Source organism: Gadus chalcogrammus, chromosome 11 (assembly GCF_026213295.1).
Source record: "Gadus chalcogrammus isolate NIFS_2021 chromosome 11, NIFS_Gcha_1.0, whole genome shotgun sequence".
Lineage (NCBI taxonomy): Eukaryota > Metazoa > Chordata > Actinopteri > Gadiformes > Gadidae > Gadus > Gadus chalcogrammus.
Window position 1 is genome coordinate 5,493,887 of NC_079422.1, and position 14,665 is coordinate 5,508,551.

General features: G+C 41.3%; 2 protein-coding genes across 2 annotated transcripts in view; one reads left to right on the plus strand and one right to left on the minus strand.

Moving 5' to 3' along the window:
- nop2 (NOP2 nucleolar protein homolog (yeast)) overlaps positions 1-3,514 on the plus strand; it is an 8,840-nt gene extending 5,326 nt beyond the window's left edge. Inside the window, exons 11-17 of the mRNA XM_056601885.1 lie at positions 611-751; positions 947-1,086; positions 1,310-1,399; positions 1,505-1,627; positions 2,193-2,290; positions 2,374-2,510; positions 2,601-3,514. Coding sequence (XP_056457860.1) covers positions 611-751; positions 947-1,086; positions 1,310-1,399; positions 1,505-1,627; positions 2,193-2,290; positions 2,374-2,510; positions 2,601-2,986 — 1,115 coding nt within the window. The 3' untranslated portion in view covers positions 2,987-3,514. The remainder of the gene's footprint in view (positions 1-610; positions 752-946; positions 1,087-1,309; positions 1,400-1,504; positions 1,628-2,192; positions 2,291-2,373; positions 2,511-2,600) is intronic.
- On the minus strand, positions 3,493-8,410 carry m6pr (mannose-6-phosphate receptor (cation dependent)). Its single transcript, XM_056602235.1, has 7 exons — positions 8,091-8,410; positions 7,503-7,672; positions 7,086-7,237; positions 5,696-5,805; positions 5,427-5,554; positions 5,201-5,327; positions 3,493-4,831 (listed from the first exon to the last, which is right to left on the minus strand). Exons 1-7 carry the CDS (start codon positions 8,094-8,096, stop codon positions 4,706-4,708), a joined length of 819 nt encoding a protein of 272 aa, XP_056458210.1. The 5' UTR covers positions 8,097-8,410; the 3' UTR covers positions 3,493-4,705.
- Positions 8,411-14,665: the final 6,255 nt, after the last annotated feature.

A 14,665-nucleotide genomic window follows, 5' to 3' on the forward strand; every position in this document is an offset into this window, starting at 1 on the left:
AGATGCAACGATTCCGATTATTAAAAATATATATATATACATCTGGGTTTGCTACTCAGAGTTCGCTAATCACTTCCTACTTTTGTGATGATCATTAAAGACATCAACAGATGAATTAACTTATCTAATATTTCATAAGAGAGAAAGCTTATGTCACAAATTCGACTTTCTATGAACTATGCAATAATCAATGCAGCTTGCATTATAACACAATATGGAAGCATGCAAAAAAACAGGTTTCAGTTTTATTTTCTTTCTAATCTTTCTTTTCTATGTCATTAAAGGAAAATGCTTTTGAATTAGAAGGAGTTCTTGTGTCTGGCTGTGAGTTTGCGCGCATGCCATGCGTAGGCTGAATCGCAATCGTGTCAAGGCAAATCAGATTGGCCAATACACACTGAAGATAAATTCAATAATTTTAAAATTACAAAAATTATCCCTCTCTGGCGAACAGAATGTTGCAGCAGGCAAAAAAAAAATAAAATTGTTTAACTCATATTATTAATTTATCTGCATCGAAACAGAATCATTCTAGCGAGAATCGCGATGCATCGAAGAATCGATTATTTTTCCCAACCCTAACTGTGACCATGGGCGTGTCTCTCTCCAGGTGCTACTCCAGAGTACCTGGCTGGTCACTACATGCTGCAGGGGGCCTCCAGCCTCCTCCCAGTCATGTCCCTCTCGCCCCAGGAGGGGGAGTGTGTGTTGGATATGAGTTCGGCCCCTGGGGGCAAGACAACCTATATCGGTAAGTTCATATCCTAATCACCATTTTTTTTAATGTAACATGGAAGCCCTTCTGCCAGGCATTTATTAGCCTACAGATGCTCCACCGCCAAGTGCGTCATATATTTACACCCAGATCCCTGTTAATTCCACGGCCAGCCTCTGTCGTATTGGGTGGTGCACATATGGAATCCCAGAGGTGTGTTTGTGTTAACAGCTCAGCTTATGAAGAACACCGGGACAATCGTTGCCAACGATGCCAATGCCGAGCGACTCAAGAGTGTGGTCGGAAACGTCCACCGTCTGGGCGTCACCAATGCCGTGATCTGCAACTACGACGGCAGGCAATTCCCCAAGGTAACGTAGTGTTCATGGGATACAATTCTACGTGTTATTGTTCTTTTGAGCGGCAGTATATTAATAAATTGTTATTTATATTTAGTTCTAATGGATGTATTTAGAGAATGGTACCTTACGTCCTGGCCTTGTCGTGTTATGAAGGTAATGGTAGCTTCCGTCCTGACCTTATCGTGTTGTGAAGGTAATGGTACTTTACGTCCTGACCTTTTCTTATGTGTAGGTCATGGGGGGCTTCGATCGAGTGCTGCTGGACGCGCCGTGTTCAGGCACCGGGGTCATCGCTAAAGACCCCGCCGTGAAGACCAGCAAGGTACGCAAACAGCCCTCCTCACTGGTCCTTTTATCCATGTCAGTAGAAAACGTCAACATTATATGTATTGCTGTCACAATGTTTTGTTTTTCATTTATGGTGTAGGATGAAGCAGACATCCTTCGCGCCGCCCATCTGCAGAAGGAGCTGCTGCTGGCAGCCATCGACTCTGTGAATGCAGACTCTGCGACAGGAGGCTACCTTATCTACTGCACGTGTTCCATCATGGTACGTAGATATGGGAACAGTTCATGGATAGAATATGAAAAATATCGGCAAGAATATCAAAGAAGGACTACCCATGTTATAATTGTGTTGAATGTTGTGCTTACATTATCTCAAATGGTTCCAACTACCGTATTTTCCGCACTATATAGATTTAGGAGGTCCCCTAGTGGCCGTTAGCTATAAAATTCAAAGATTAGCCGCACGTTATATAAGCTGCAGAATCGCAAAATGGGAAAAAAGGCGCTGCTTATAGTCCGAAAATTACGGTATGTTGAAACACTGTTGAAATGTTACACATTGAAACTTTAATAGTAGCATAGTACAATAGTAGCATGGAACACAGATTACATGTAATACTGCAGGAGCTGATTATCAAAAGCGATTTAGTTGTCATGTCTAATTTGCCCTTTAAGACTGTACCGGTGATTTAAGGGCTATACAAATAAATTGAATGTAATTTAATTTATGCTTATTTTACCAATACCATCTCACCTTTTAATTTGTAGTGGTTATTTGAATATAGACTTGGATAGATGTTTAGTGTTAACTAAATGCATCCATGCAGGTGGAGGAGAACGAGTGGGTCGTAGATTACGCTCTGAAGAAGAGAAACGTCAAATTGGTTCCCGCTGGACTAGACTTTGGCACAGAAGGCTTCACCAGGTACGATAGAATAGGACGTCATGTAACATTTAAAGGAATGTCTGTTCTCTAGATTCCAACTAACTAATGGTGTTCATGTTAAGGTTCCAAGAGCGCCGATTCCATCCTTCTCTTCGCCTCACGCGCCGATTCTACCCTCATTCTCACAACATGGACGGCTTCTTCGTGGCCAAGCTGAAGAAGTTCTCCAACTCAGTTCCTGCTTCAGAAATGGAAGATGGTAACTGATGTGAAGTCAGGATAAAGTAATCCATCTTTCATCCGGGTAATGTGTCAAAATGACTAAATCTCGTGCCTATTTCTTTCCAAGGAGACGAGGACAAGACGGAGACCTCTGAGTCCGTAGTGGTCGCAGGCAGTGCTGATCAGAAACCATCCAAAAACAAGACCGGCAAGGTCCCCGTGAAGGCGGCCATCTCACCCAAAGCCCAAACCAATGGCGCAGTGGCCAAGAAATCACCAAACATCCCAGCTAAAGGTCAGAAGGACCAGAGCCCTGGGCCGAAAAAGGCCAAGAAGGCCAAGATGGAGGCGAAGAACGTCAATGAGGGGGAAGCCAACGCAGCAGAATCTGGCAAAACGGAAAAAAAGAACGAGAAAAACAAGAAGACAACTGTGAAGAAGAAGACCAGATTGGGAAAGAATAAATTCAATAAGTTGAAGAAAGTGCTTCAAAAGGAATGGAACGGAGAGTGAAACTGCTTAATGCGTCAATGTGTACATGATTATGTAAGACTTTTTAAGAGCTGTTTTCCCTTCTCAGGGTGTAGAAGTATCGTCTGAAATGTTGTCAGATGTCCTCTGGATTGAGCAGCTTCCTGGTTGTTGTTCATCTATTTTACACCTTTTCAGAAGACTTGCATTATCATAGGGACACAATTTATCAATGAACTCAAGAAACCCTACCTTTGTATCTCTACAGAGGTCCCCATCCATTATAATCTATTGATTGTTTGACTTTATTTGTTTAATGAGTGAGAACATAGGTGTACTGAGGCAATAAAATATTTACCCATTTCTTTGGCAATATACTGTTAGGAGTCTTAAATTAATATAAAATGGTCTTGTTTTGATCATTCTAAACCCTTGAAAAATTATTTGAATTATGGAGTGATGTTTTTGCATAGGAAATGGTTCCCATTTGGCACTAAAACATTTATACATATTGCTAATTGTTTCAGAACAAGTGCTTGCATGAATACACAACTCACCCAATGTATACTGAAATTATTTGTTTTAATAGCAAAAGCCAGAAAACAAGTCTTTTTCAATAGTGTTTGTACAGTGCACGCACACAGAAAATAAGTAACTCCCAACATAATTGAATTCAAGTCAACGCCCATTTTCTGCAAATCAATCATGGCATTAATGTCAACTCTTCACTAGCTGTTTTCAGTTTGACTCAGTACCAAGACTAATTCACTCCAAAGGGTCTATTTAGGACCGCACCCATATTTGTACACTGCAAATTATGCCAGACTCAGTACCAAGACTAATTCACTCCAAAGGGTCTATTTAGGACCGCACCCATATTTGTACACTGCAAATTATGCCAGATAAGGACCAGTAGTAAACATTTGGTGAAGGCAAGGTATGCATCCTACATGTACAAATTATGTTCAGTGCCATCTACAACTATCTAACTATATGGTGTGTCTGACGGTTTTGCAGAGGCATTTGCAGCCACCTCAATGCAAGAGAGCTGAAACAATTGAATTGTCGAGACTAGGAAAAAGTTGGGTCTATAAACGGGGGTGAACAAAACAATACATTTCTGAATATCATTACTGAATATCATATTTTATGTCAAACATGGGAAAGAATTTTGGTATATTTGTACATCTTTAGGAAAATACTAGCTACATACTGTTGATAAAGCTTGAGTATTTCATATAAATATTGAAATTCTTAATTAAATCCCACTGCCAGCATAATACATATATAAACCTATTCTGACTAGTAACATTCAATATTAGTGGCATGAAGCATAATACACATGGAAGTTTTGGTTTTTGCAAAACGTATCCAGTTCAGTTTCCAGTGTACACAAATAGCTGCAACCTCAATGGCAGCTAATAGCAAACAGTATAGGATGGGGAAGAGCTCTGCTGTCTGCCAGACCCTAAGATTCCCATTTATATGGAAAAATATATGGGTTATCCTCAAACTAATGTCAACTAATCTACCAGTATGAAGTGCATGGATTATTACCAATGAAGTAACAGCTCTTTCTGCCTTCCAGTCCAACAACTTATAGATCAGATAAATGTTGCATTCAGGCACAGATGTGAAGCTTTAGAAGTGAAAAACCCCAGACCTACAAGCTGACAGAGGGGCAGCAGTTTCATCTAACCTCTGAAATGGTAAACAAAACAAGAATGCGGGGGGGAAACGTGTCTCTGCTTCTGACTAGGATCACATCGGTAGCAGGTGGTCGTCTCTCTCCTCCTGCTCCTCCTCGTCCAGGGGCTCTGTGGCCCCACCCCGGTAGGTGGGCACCTCCTCTCGCGGCCGTGATCGGCACACAAAGTCACATCCGTCCTGCCGTGGCCCGAGAGGTTTTGTGGGAAACATGTAGTTAATTCTCAGGAACACGACGGCGGCTTGATAATAAATCATAGATTTATGCTACAAATCCATTTCTGGTCCTCTGCTACATTCAGTCTAAAATATATATTTATTATTTAAATATCTACATAGATATTTATTGTCTTGGGGCCAGTATGTCTCAGACCCACTGGCCAATCTTAACGTTAAAGGTTGTCATTCCTCATACTACTCTGCTGTTCTAAGGCTTACATGCATGTTTTTTATTATGTTTTTCATTTCAAGTGTTGGCCAACATGACTACATGTAAATGTAAACAACGTTCTGAGGGCATGAAAACTCTTTAAACAAACAGCTGTGTACCGCTGTGAGGTTTCCAAACTCCTGCCAGAAGGCAATGTTGGGGAACTGCTCCATGCCCTTGGCTCCGACCACCAGGCGCTGGTACAGGAACCCTCCGATGAGGTACGCTGCCAGCAGACAGATCCCACTGCACAGACAGAGGTGGTTTATAATCAATGAATAGAAATCCTCTATGTCAAACATGGCCGTTAGAACCTATGAATATCGTCAAGGTACCACTGCTCACATGATTATTATAATGGTACCGGTGCTGATATGGGATAGTACCACCGGGCACAGCTTGCTGGAATCCAGCTCAAACAGGTAGTAACACTCCTTCCGCACCAAGTCTTCTTCGATCATGGTCAGCTGGGCCTGAGAGAGTTAGATGAAGAGACGGAACCCATTACATGGACAGGGGTAGCGGCAGCCAGCCCATTCATATTGTTTACGTGTTGTGTGATCATTTAACAGGGCATATAAAACACATATAAAAACACTTATCGTATCTCTTACTTCGTCCGCCTTCCTGTCACAGGAGATCATCACAATAGCTCGTCTCCCAACGTTTGAGCAATGGCTGTCGTACCCCTCCCCATTTTCGTAGATAAGCATTACCCAGTCACCTGCAGGAGATCGGAGCAACAGAAGGCTTAGAGATGAACTCGGAAAGGGAAAGAAACAGCTCAAAGATGCTAGAGGCTACTAGATTGTTTACCATTGACATTGTGGCCACACATAGTATCATCAGATCCATTCATTTAAACCAAACTCTTTTTATTATCCATTTTTTTATGTAACCAAAACATCAAATTTTGATCATTTAGAACACTATTTTCCGGATGCATGTAGAGGTCTTTTCATGACGTCTACGTTAGTATTCTCATCAACTTCATGTGTAAGGGACACCGGCGGCGAGTTGGGTGTAATGCTTGGAGCTCTGTCTGGGCAGTGGTGGGCTGCGGCTTCTGAGGGAGGGAATGCTTCACAGACACCTATAGTATAGCTTCACAGACACCCATAGTGTGATGTAAGAGCAGAGGTTTATTTTTATATCCGCGTCCAAGCTAAGGTTAAACTTCTCCTACACTTGAAGTATAACGCCAGTGTGTGGCGCATTACATATCTGTCAAAAGTTTGATGCTCAGTACTAAAAAAGCATCACAAAGTGTCTGTGGGTCGTAAACCCTTCTTCCTAGAATGCTTAACCCTAAACATTTTTTTATCTCATAGTGTCAAATTCCAGCTGAAACAGTGGGTTCAATTTCTGTTACGTCATCTATGCAATGTCAACTTTTCGTGATCCCTCATACATTTAACCTGAATATCCTGTTTTGCGTGGAAATGTGTCATATGATGGAAGCAAGAGTGTCATTTGATGTAAAGAAATATTCTAGTCCTTAAAAGTGACGTGCCATGTCTGTAATCTTACCCTCATCTGCCTCTTTTCTATGGTTCCATAGCATTATGTTTTCTCTAATTAAAAGATGCTCCTGCCCCACTGCGCAAGTTCTTTTGCGCTTCAATAATTCTCCCATCATAATCCCCTGCAGTGTTATGACAATGGCTTAGAAGAAACATGCCAACAGGGGGGCTGCTTTAGCATTTCACTTCAGCCACCGGACACAACTACAATCACCAGCAGCATCATTGCATTCAGGTGAGGAATGAGCTGAGTGGAGTAGAACTGTGATTTAAAATCGAAATCCCTGTGACAATACATTGTCACATTGAGTCACAAGATTGAACAAAGATACCATACAGTATATCTTTCACAGTGAGAGAGTTTTAAAGCAAGTGTCGATAATAAAGTCATGCATTCAAATACGCCTAAAACAAAAGTGAAGGGCTCAGTGACTCATACAGGATAGCTTTAGCTATCATTTCTCCATTTTCTAATACTCACTTCCTCCATAAGCCTTAGTCGAGTTGTACCTGCCGACGATTGTCGGATCCTTTACTCCGGGTTTTTTCTGAATGACCCCAGCCCCTTTGACGCCATCCGCGTCACCACAGAGCTGGAACACATACGTGTAGTTCTTGTCCACTGTCGTGAAGCTGTTGGCACGGCAACAAACCACAAGGAAAATCACAGAAATTAGTGTGAAAAGGTAACACAGAGACTAGTTTGTGCGTTCATGAGTCTATGATTTATTAATTAAAGTGATTCAATGTTTTGTACAGGGCTAATCGGTTGTAGTGCACTTATACAGTGAGAAACCTGGCGATTTTTGTTGGGGACAGCTACAGCTATGCAGAATAATACAACAGCACAACAGAACACTGATTTTCAAATTGGAATGTAAAACATGAGAGCACCTACTTTATTCCGGTCAGTGGCTCCAGCCTGCTAAGGACTTTTCGCTCTGACAAAGACTCAAACAGCAGTAGACATTTCTTATTGTTTTCAGTAGCGGCCAGCCCACTGCAAAGGACCAGGGAAGCTGCCAATGTCCAAATGAGGACAGGCACACTGTTGGGTCCACATGACACCTGGCAAAAATACATGTTTGACTGAGGAAGACGTACAATATGCTATTGTACAGCCAGTCTGTTTAATGTATTGCTGGATTTCATTAGATTTCAAAGGCATTCAGGTTTATACATAGTGACTACAGCCAGGCCTATACATTGTATTGCAGTATGCGGAACCAAATAATTCAGACAAAGGAGGTCACACACATGGAAGTAGGAGTCCATGAGTGGAAGACCAAAAATACTAAATACTTGTACATACTTGTAAATAAATGTACCAAAAAGTTATACAGAAGCTAGTATGCATGCATGTGATGCATTAAACACGATTAATCATGAATTGTCATGTTTAGTACTTTAGTATAGTGACCAGTATAGGAAAAAAAAACCTCAAGAGAATACATGTTAAATCTCAAACTACTTTGACAACACCTACCTTCATGGATTCTCGTAGATTGAACGCCAAACTGTGTTTAAGTTATTACCAATGGTCACCAATTAAAAACTATGCCAAGTCTGCTCAAAGCTAGCTTCCTTGACGTGGTCTTCAGCAGCCGTGAAACGTCATCGATCGGTCTCCTCTTTGGTCATGCAAGAAGTTATTTAGGTGGCGATATATTTGGAATGAATTAAGTGGTTATAAATGAATATTTGTTCTATTAGCAACCCCCATTCACCGCCATGCAGACTGTCACACACTGGACGTTAGCGGACGAGGAAATAACCGAGCGCGGAAGTGAAACTAAACACAGGCACGTGACTGGGCGGCAGTGATGCCAGATTGGACCAGATTAGGCGGGAAATCTGGCCCAATCTGGCAACACTGCTGGACCACCGTGTTCAGATTGAGCAAGTGTTAACTGATCCACCGCCTTGTTTTTGTCCGGTACGATGCATAGCAGAGGGGAATCTGTAAACAACAATTTCAATCTTCAATCTCCCTGTTTACGGTTGAACTTGGAGAAACGGCGTGCGTTTGTGTTGAGGAGCCGCCAGGGGGCTTTCCAAGAGAGCGGCGGTGCGGCTCAACAGCGCCACCGTGGGGACAGACACGTCGGGCTCCAGCTTTACCGCTTAGTGTTTGTTTGTTTGTTTGTTTCTCTTCTGACAAGTTATTTGATGATTTGCTGCCTGTTATCACTGCTTAATCATGGTTGTACCATGAGGTCACTACTGAATCATATTGGACTTTGAGTTAATTCACGGGGATAAAATGCCTATGATGTGATGTTGAGGTAGCCTAGTTGAAAATCGAGCTATTACTGATCCGAGAAAGAGAGGCCAAAGATGATGAGCTACAGTCTGAAGTCAATAACGTTGAATTTAACATTATACTGAGAACCTGTTCTCTCTAGGGGCTACACTAGTTTGGACTCGTAAATATTTCAATGACCAGGTCTCATTTAAATTCAAAACGTTGTTGAGTCTTTCCAAATATGCATTCACTTACAACCGCTCAAACTGCTGTGGAAAATTAACTATTTATAATTACCTTATACTTTTTGTTTGCAGAATGAGCTTATAAATAGCTTGTTATTCATACAAAACAAGTATAGAAGAATAAGTTAAGTGGGAAGAATGAGCTAAATACTCATGCTCATATACTATGAGCACTAAGATCAAACAATTCACATGCTATTTCAATCACACAGGGAGTATTATATTGCCTGACAGTGTCCAACATTATGCTATACAGACATAAGTATCCTACATCCTTTCAGTGGTCTTGCATGATTTTTTTGTAAAATAATTCATCATATGAATACAATTTGCTATATTGAATATTTTGGATTGTAACATCACCTTTTTTACTTTGCATTTAATTGTTTGAATTTTTTCAACTTCTGCCCTAAAGACTGTGAAATGATGATGATGTTTCTATGACATGATCATAGGATGTGACTCAAGTGTGTGTGGGCCAGCGATCTGCTAAGTTGAGGTTGTTCGTAGGAGTAAATTGATGGCGCCTTATCAATATTTTTGTGGTTAGAATGCTATGGACGCCCACTTGTATATTCGTTTCACAATCACAAAAGCTTTTAGCATCATAGGAAATGAGCTGTCAATCTAAAAAGTAAATTCCCATCTGCAGGCCCATTTTGGCCCAGACCGGCCCATCCTAATCGTTTGCGCCCGGGCTCATGTCAAAGCGCGCCCTGCTTTGAGGATCCTGTGTGCCGGCACCAGAGGGGTCCAGCGGTTCTCAGAACCCCTGGCCCACCCGCAGACCATCCTGCAGCCAACAGATCCATGAGTTTGGCTAATTTGTAAGCATCTGTCTGAAGGGAGTGTCTTTTTTTGGCCAATGATTATCTTCACTTCCTGCTCTTTTGGTCTTATAAGAGCTGCCAGTAATGAGAGGGATTTGCGGGAAGCTGGGGTGCGGGCGACAATTTCTTTGGCCGTTTGCCGTTGTCACAGCGCGCTGAAGGCAATTATAGATTAATTTCTGTAGTTCTGAAGTAAAGAAACATAACTATTTTCACCCATTCCAAAGTTTCCCAATCCCTAATCCATTCCCAGTCATAAAAAAATGAACATGGAAATACTCTGGTGGCCTTTTTGGCCACTAGAGTGATCGCTGACCTGGTCAATGAACTCCATTGACCACCAGGTCTGGTGCCTTTTGACCCAGATTGGACCGTAACAGACTGCAGTCCCACATAACAGCATTTGCTGGCAATACTTGATAAACTAAGATCTGAATCACTGCATGACAACTCAGGCAAGACATCAGTCATGTGTACGACACATGTTCAAAACAAGACCATAGGTTTAGAATTTGTATGCCAGAACTCCTAACATTTGTAAGGCAATTGTTATGTTCAAGTAACCTACACTCAACTTATAAGTGTAGGTTATTAGATCAAATTATAATTAGAGCCATATACATTTATTATAGGTATTTATTGGGTGGCAGTAGGGAGGGGGGCATAAATATTATAGCACTTTAATGGCCACTTACGCCACTGTCAAATTGCAATATTCTATGACTATGAAAGGCAATTGACAATGTCTGCGTTATTTATCTTAAAGGTTGGGTATGGAATTCTCTTTTTTGGCCATTTTTACAAAGTTACTTGAAATCCTTATCATAACCCACTTACAGCCACTGAGTTAGAAGTACTGACATGAAAATTAAACAAGTCAATCCTCTGTGGAACGGGCAGGGCTCGAAAAACTCCAGCCAATGATTTCCAGACCGAGTGGCATTGGACGGTCGTAGTGCACTCCCCCTCCCCCTCCCCCGCTCCCCGCGCGCGACCCCTTCGTGCACGTACTCAAAGCTCGTGACCCAGAGCAAGCTTCTGTTTGTTGTTATCCTGCGGTAGCTACTAGAGCTAGCTAACTTAGCTAATGGCTCGTTCTCGCTCATCTGTGTTCGCGCTCGTGCATGATTGCGCGTCCATATACTTGGAATGGGTGGAGTCAGAGTCAGCGTTGAGGAGAGGGGGTAGGACCATTTGAGTAGCCTGGTTCGACCAGACTCTCGTACTTCACTTCATTTCATTTAATTTGTACAGAGAGTACTGAAGGGAAATTCAAATTGAGCTGAAGTACTTAGGCGGGCGGAGCCAGGCTACCATTTGAGTAGTGTATTTTCAAAATCTGCTGGCGTTTCGCAAATCCCATACCCAACCTTTGACTAACTGGGAAGATTTAAAACTTAAACTCTGAAAAACTGTGTTCGTCCGAGAACTAAATGTAAAACAAGAAAAGAAAAAGAAATGGGTGTCGTCTGCCAAAAAAGGACGATGTTGAGCTGGGGAAGTGCCCGCTGGCCAGATGGCCAGGTAGCCTAACCGGTAACCCCAGATAACTCTAACCCTAACACTAACCAGCCCTGTTATTGATTGTATTGTTATTGACAATCACCAACACTTATCGTGTTGTGAGTAGGACTTTATGGTATCATATATACAGTAAAGTTAGTTTTTACTTATTGCCACTAGATCCTTAAGGGGTTTGGGGATTCTCGATTGGGAATATCAGCAGTATATAATACTGCTGACATGGCGTTGTTGTCATATCGTATACTGAGTTGAATTATATCAGTAGTTGGTCAGAAATATTAGGCCTAAGTTCTTTAAAACATTATGGCAGTGGTTCAAAAATAGAATCTTGTTCAATCATTCACAAGCTCACCAGGTCATTTGGGTAACACTTCATAATAAGGTGCCATAATAAATAGCAAACTAGTCATTACCTTACCCTTTGTTAATATTTATTAATTGTTACTAAAATATCAATTTGGCACAATTTAATCGTTTTTTTTCACTGACCACAGAGTGTCGCTGGTTAGGTTAGGGTTAGGGCCGTGTGTTAGGGTTAGGGTTGGGTTAGGGTTCTGCAAACAACTAATATTTAATAAATGATGAAAAAACTATTAACTTGTGCCAAATTGATATTTTTGTAATAATTAACTAATATTAACAAAGGGTAAGGTAATGACTAGTTTGCTATTTATTATGGCACCTTATTATAAAGTTTTACCGTCATTTGGAAATAAGGAATTAAATTGATTTATTTTTTTCTTAAAACTGAATAATAAACGGGAACAACATGTTATTTGGCTAGTCGCAAACAGAAAGAAACGCTTTTACTCCACTGAGTCAATCACCATCACAGTAATCAATCACAGCTAACGGGTTAGGGTTAGGCAGAGGTCTTGTATTTTGTTAGTTTGAACTTTGCCCTACTCAACCATTCTTTATTTTATTGACCAATCATTCTCATTCCTGCCTGTTTTAAATGACGAGATTAAAATGGGTGAACTACTTGTGATATTAGGCTTCTCGACAACGTATTCAGTTATAAACTATTTTCTACTAACTGTTTCTCGGAGCAGCATGGCCCCCTCTTAGTCTGACTTGAGATGCTTACCTGAGGAAAGAAGCCCATCCAACTCCATAGGAAGTATTTAGAACCCATAACTTTGAACCAAGTTACAAAGAACAGAATTCTGTGAATATTGTGGTTATCATCTTCTACACACACCTCATCAGGATATGGCAGCACTAGGGGGCAAATAAAGTAGAAGTCGATGGCCATGTTTTTTTCAGTCTTCAGGTGCAGAGCGAAGACTGCCAAGACTGGTTACTATAAACTGTAAGCAAACGTAGCATATACCGCCCTATCCCGATAAGATATGCAAGTAGAAGTATAAGACTTTTTCACTTTTACAATTTGTTGCCATTTCTCGCCAAAAACGGCTTTAAGCTACAGGTAAGAACAATTTCCTATGGAGTTGGATGGGCTCTATCCTGAGATAAAGAGCTAGACTGGGCCCACATTGTGTCCGCATATAGGAATAGGCCTGTGAGTGATCAGTCTACCCATTATTTTAACCAATCATGATTTATCACAATGAGTATTTTGTTTGCAGGGGTTTTCTGAATGCCGATCGCCGGTCATCGAACCGGCGGTGTCTTGCTTCGCCCTGAAGGAGCTTATTTTTACTAATGACCAGCATTTTATATATTATACCGCTTATAACACGGCTACTTGCCAAAACTAAAAGATAACTTCACACGGTATGTCTTTTTAAAATGTATGTTGATCAGCAGAGAAGTAGTTTGCCAAAGACGTGGATGTCGCTTAGCAACGATATAATGGGGTTGATAAGTTACCCGACTACTTGCGGAGTGGTACGAAAGACGTGATTCAGAGGCAAAAAATCGAATTTCCTTGACAGCGGCCAATATATGCCTAGCAACGGTCAAATATCAAAAGATAATTGACTGATTGTTGGAAGTCGGAAAGGCCCATGCAAGTGAATGGAGCGTTCTACACCATTGAGAAGAGCCGTGTAATAAATTCATATACCTGGCAGGAAGGGCAAATCCCTTCAGCATTCTTTTTTTCTCACAAAAATGACGACAAAACAAAGAAATAGACTGAACGCTGATATGCTGGTGCTCTCCTCTTGTACACTGAACTGGAATGCAATAAGCTACAATTAAGCCACAAGTTTTAAAGTTAAAGCTGAAGAGTAGAGGATTTAGTGACATCTACTGGTGAGATTGCAGAATGAAAACAAATTAATACTACCCGGCCTCCCCCACCCTGTAATGGCCTATAAGTTAAAGGGATACTTCACCGATGGAGATATGAAGGTTATATGAAGTAAATAATTCTATGTATTATAAATGTGCAAAAAAAAATCGGTTCATCCTAGCCTGAGAAAAGGCAGAAAGTGTCTCTCTGGCTCAAAAGTAAGAAATCCTCAAACTACCACAGTGCATTGCGCCCGCTGCCCTGCCCGCCTGTTTCCGTTTGGAGGGGGAAGGACCGAGCAAACTTTGTGTAAACATGTCCCTGTGATACGTTGACTAGTTTAGACTTCTGCCCTCGTTCTTTCAAACGCATAATTTGTATATTACTGTACAGCATAAAAACATTTGCTAATTACAGTAGCTCAGCATATCAAGTATTTGTACTCAACCTTTTCTCCCCAGTTTAAATAAGTGTTTATCCTATACAGTAGGCCCACTTTAGTATAACAGCACTTGGGTTAGTAAACAAATCACAACAACCAACATGAATTTGAAGTTTTATTCATGAAAAAATTTGAGCTATTTGCAAAGATAAAACGTGTAGGGCGCCTTTGCCAGAGCCAAAATAGTCACAGCTCATCTTGAGCATCTAAGCGTCTTAGAGTACCATATTAAGCGCTATATAAATTTCATTTATTATTATTATTATCTACTGTCTCCTGGTAGCCACGGTACTGCCCATCTTGTGCTGGGTAATTAGCTCTGATGGCCTGGACAACACAGGAAGCCGATACTGTCTAAGAAAGAAAGAGAACAATGTGTAGAAAAATGCTCAGACGTCTATTTCTCCCGGCGGGCTTTGGCTGGCGTTTCCAGTTCACTTTCAGGGTCCGGAAATATGTATCCAATACCCAACTGTTCAGATGAGGCGTAAAGCCTGGGTGAGAGGTTGCACACATGGCCCCGTCCTCGCCAGATTCAGCCATTTAATCTAGAAGAAACTGGCATCGCTGAA

What these genes read in the sequence shown, in the direction of transcription:
- m6pr (XM_056602235.1), bottom strand. An exon ending in GAGCCACTGACCGGAATAAA is followed by an intron (nt 7,238 to 7,502) that starts GTAGGTGCTCTC and finishes CCGTGCCAACAG; the next exon opens with CTTCACGACAGTGGACAAGA. An exon ending in GACTAAGGCTTATGGAGGAA is followed by an intron (nt 5,806 to 7,085) that starts GTGAGTATTAGA and finishes GATCTCCTGCAG; the next exon opens with GTGACTGGGTAATGCTTATC.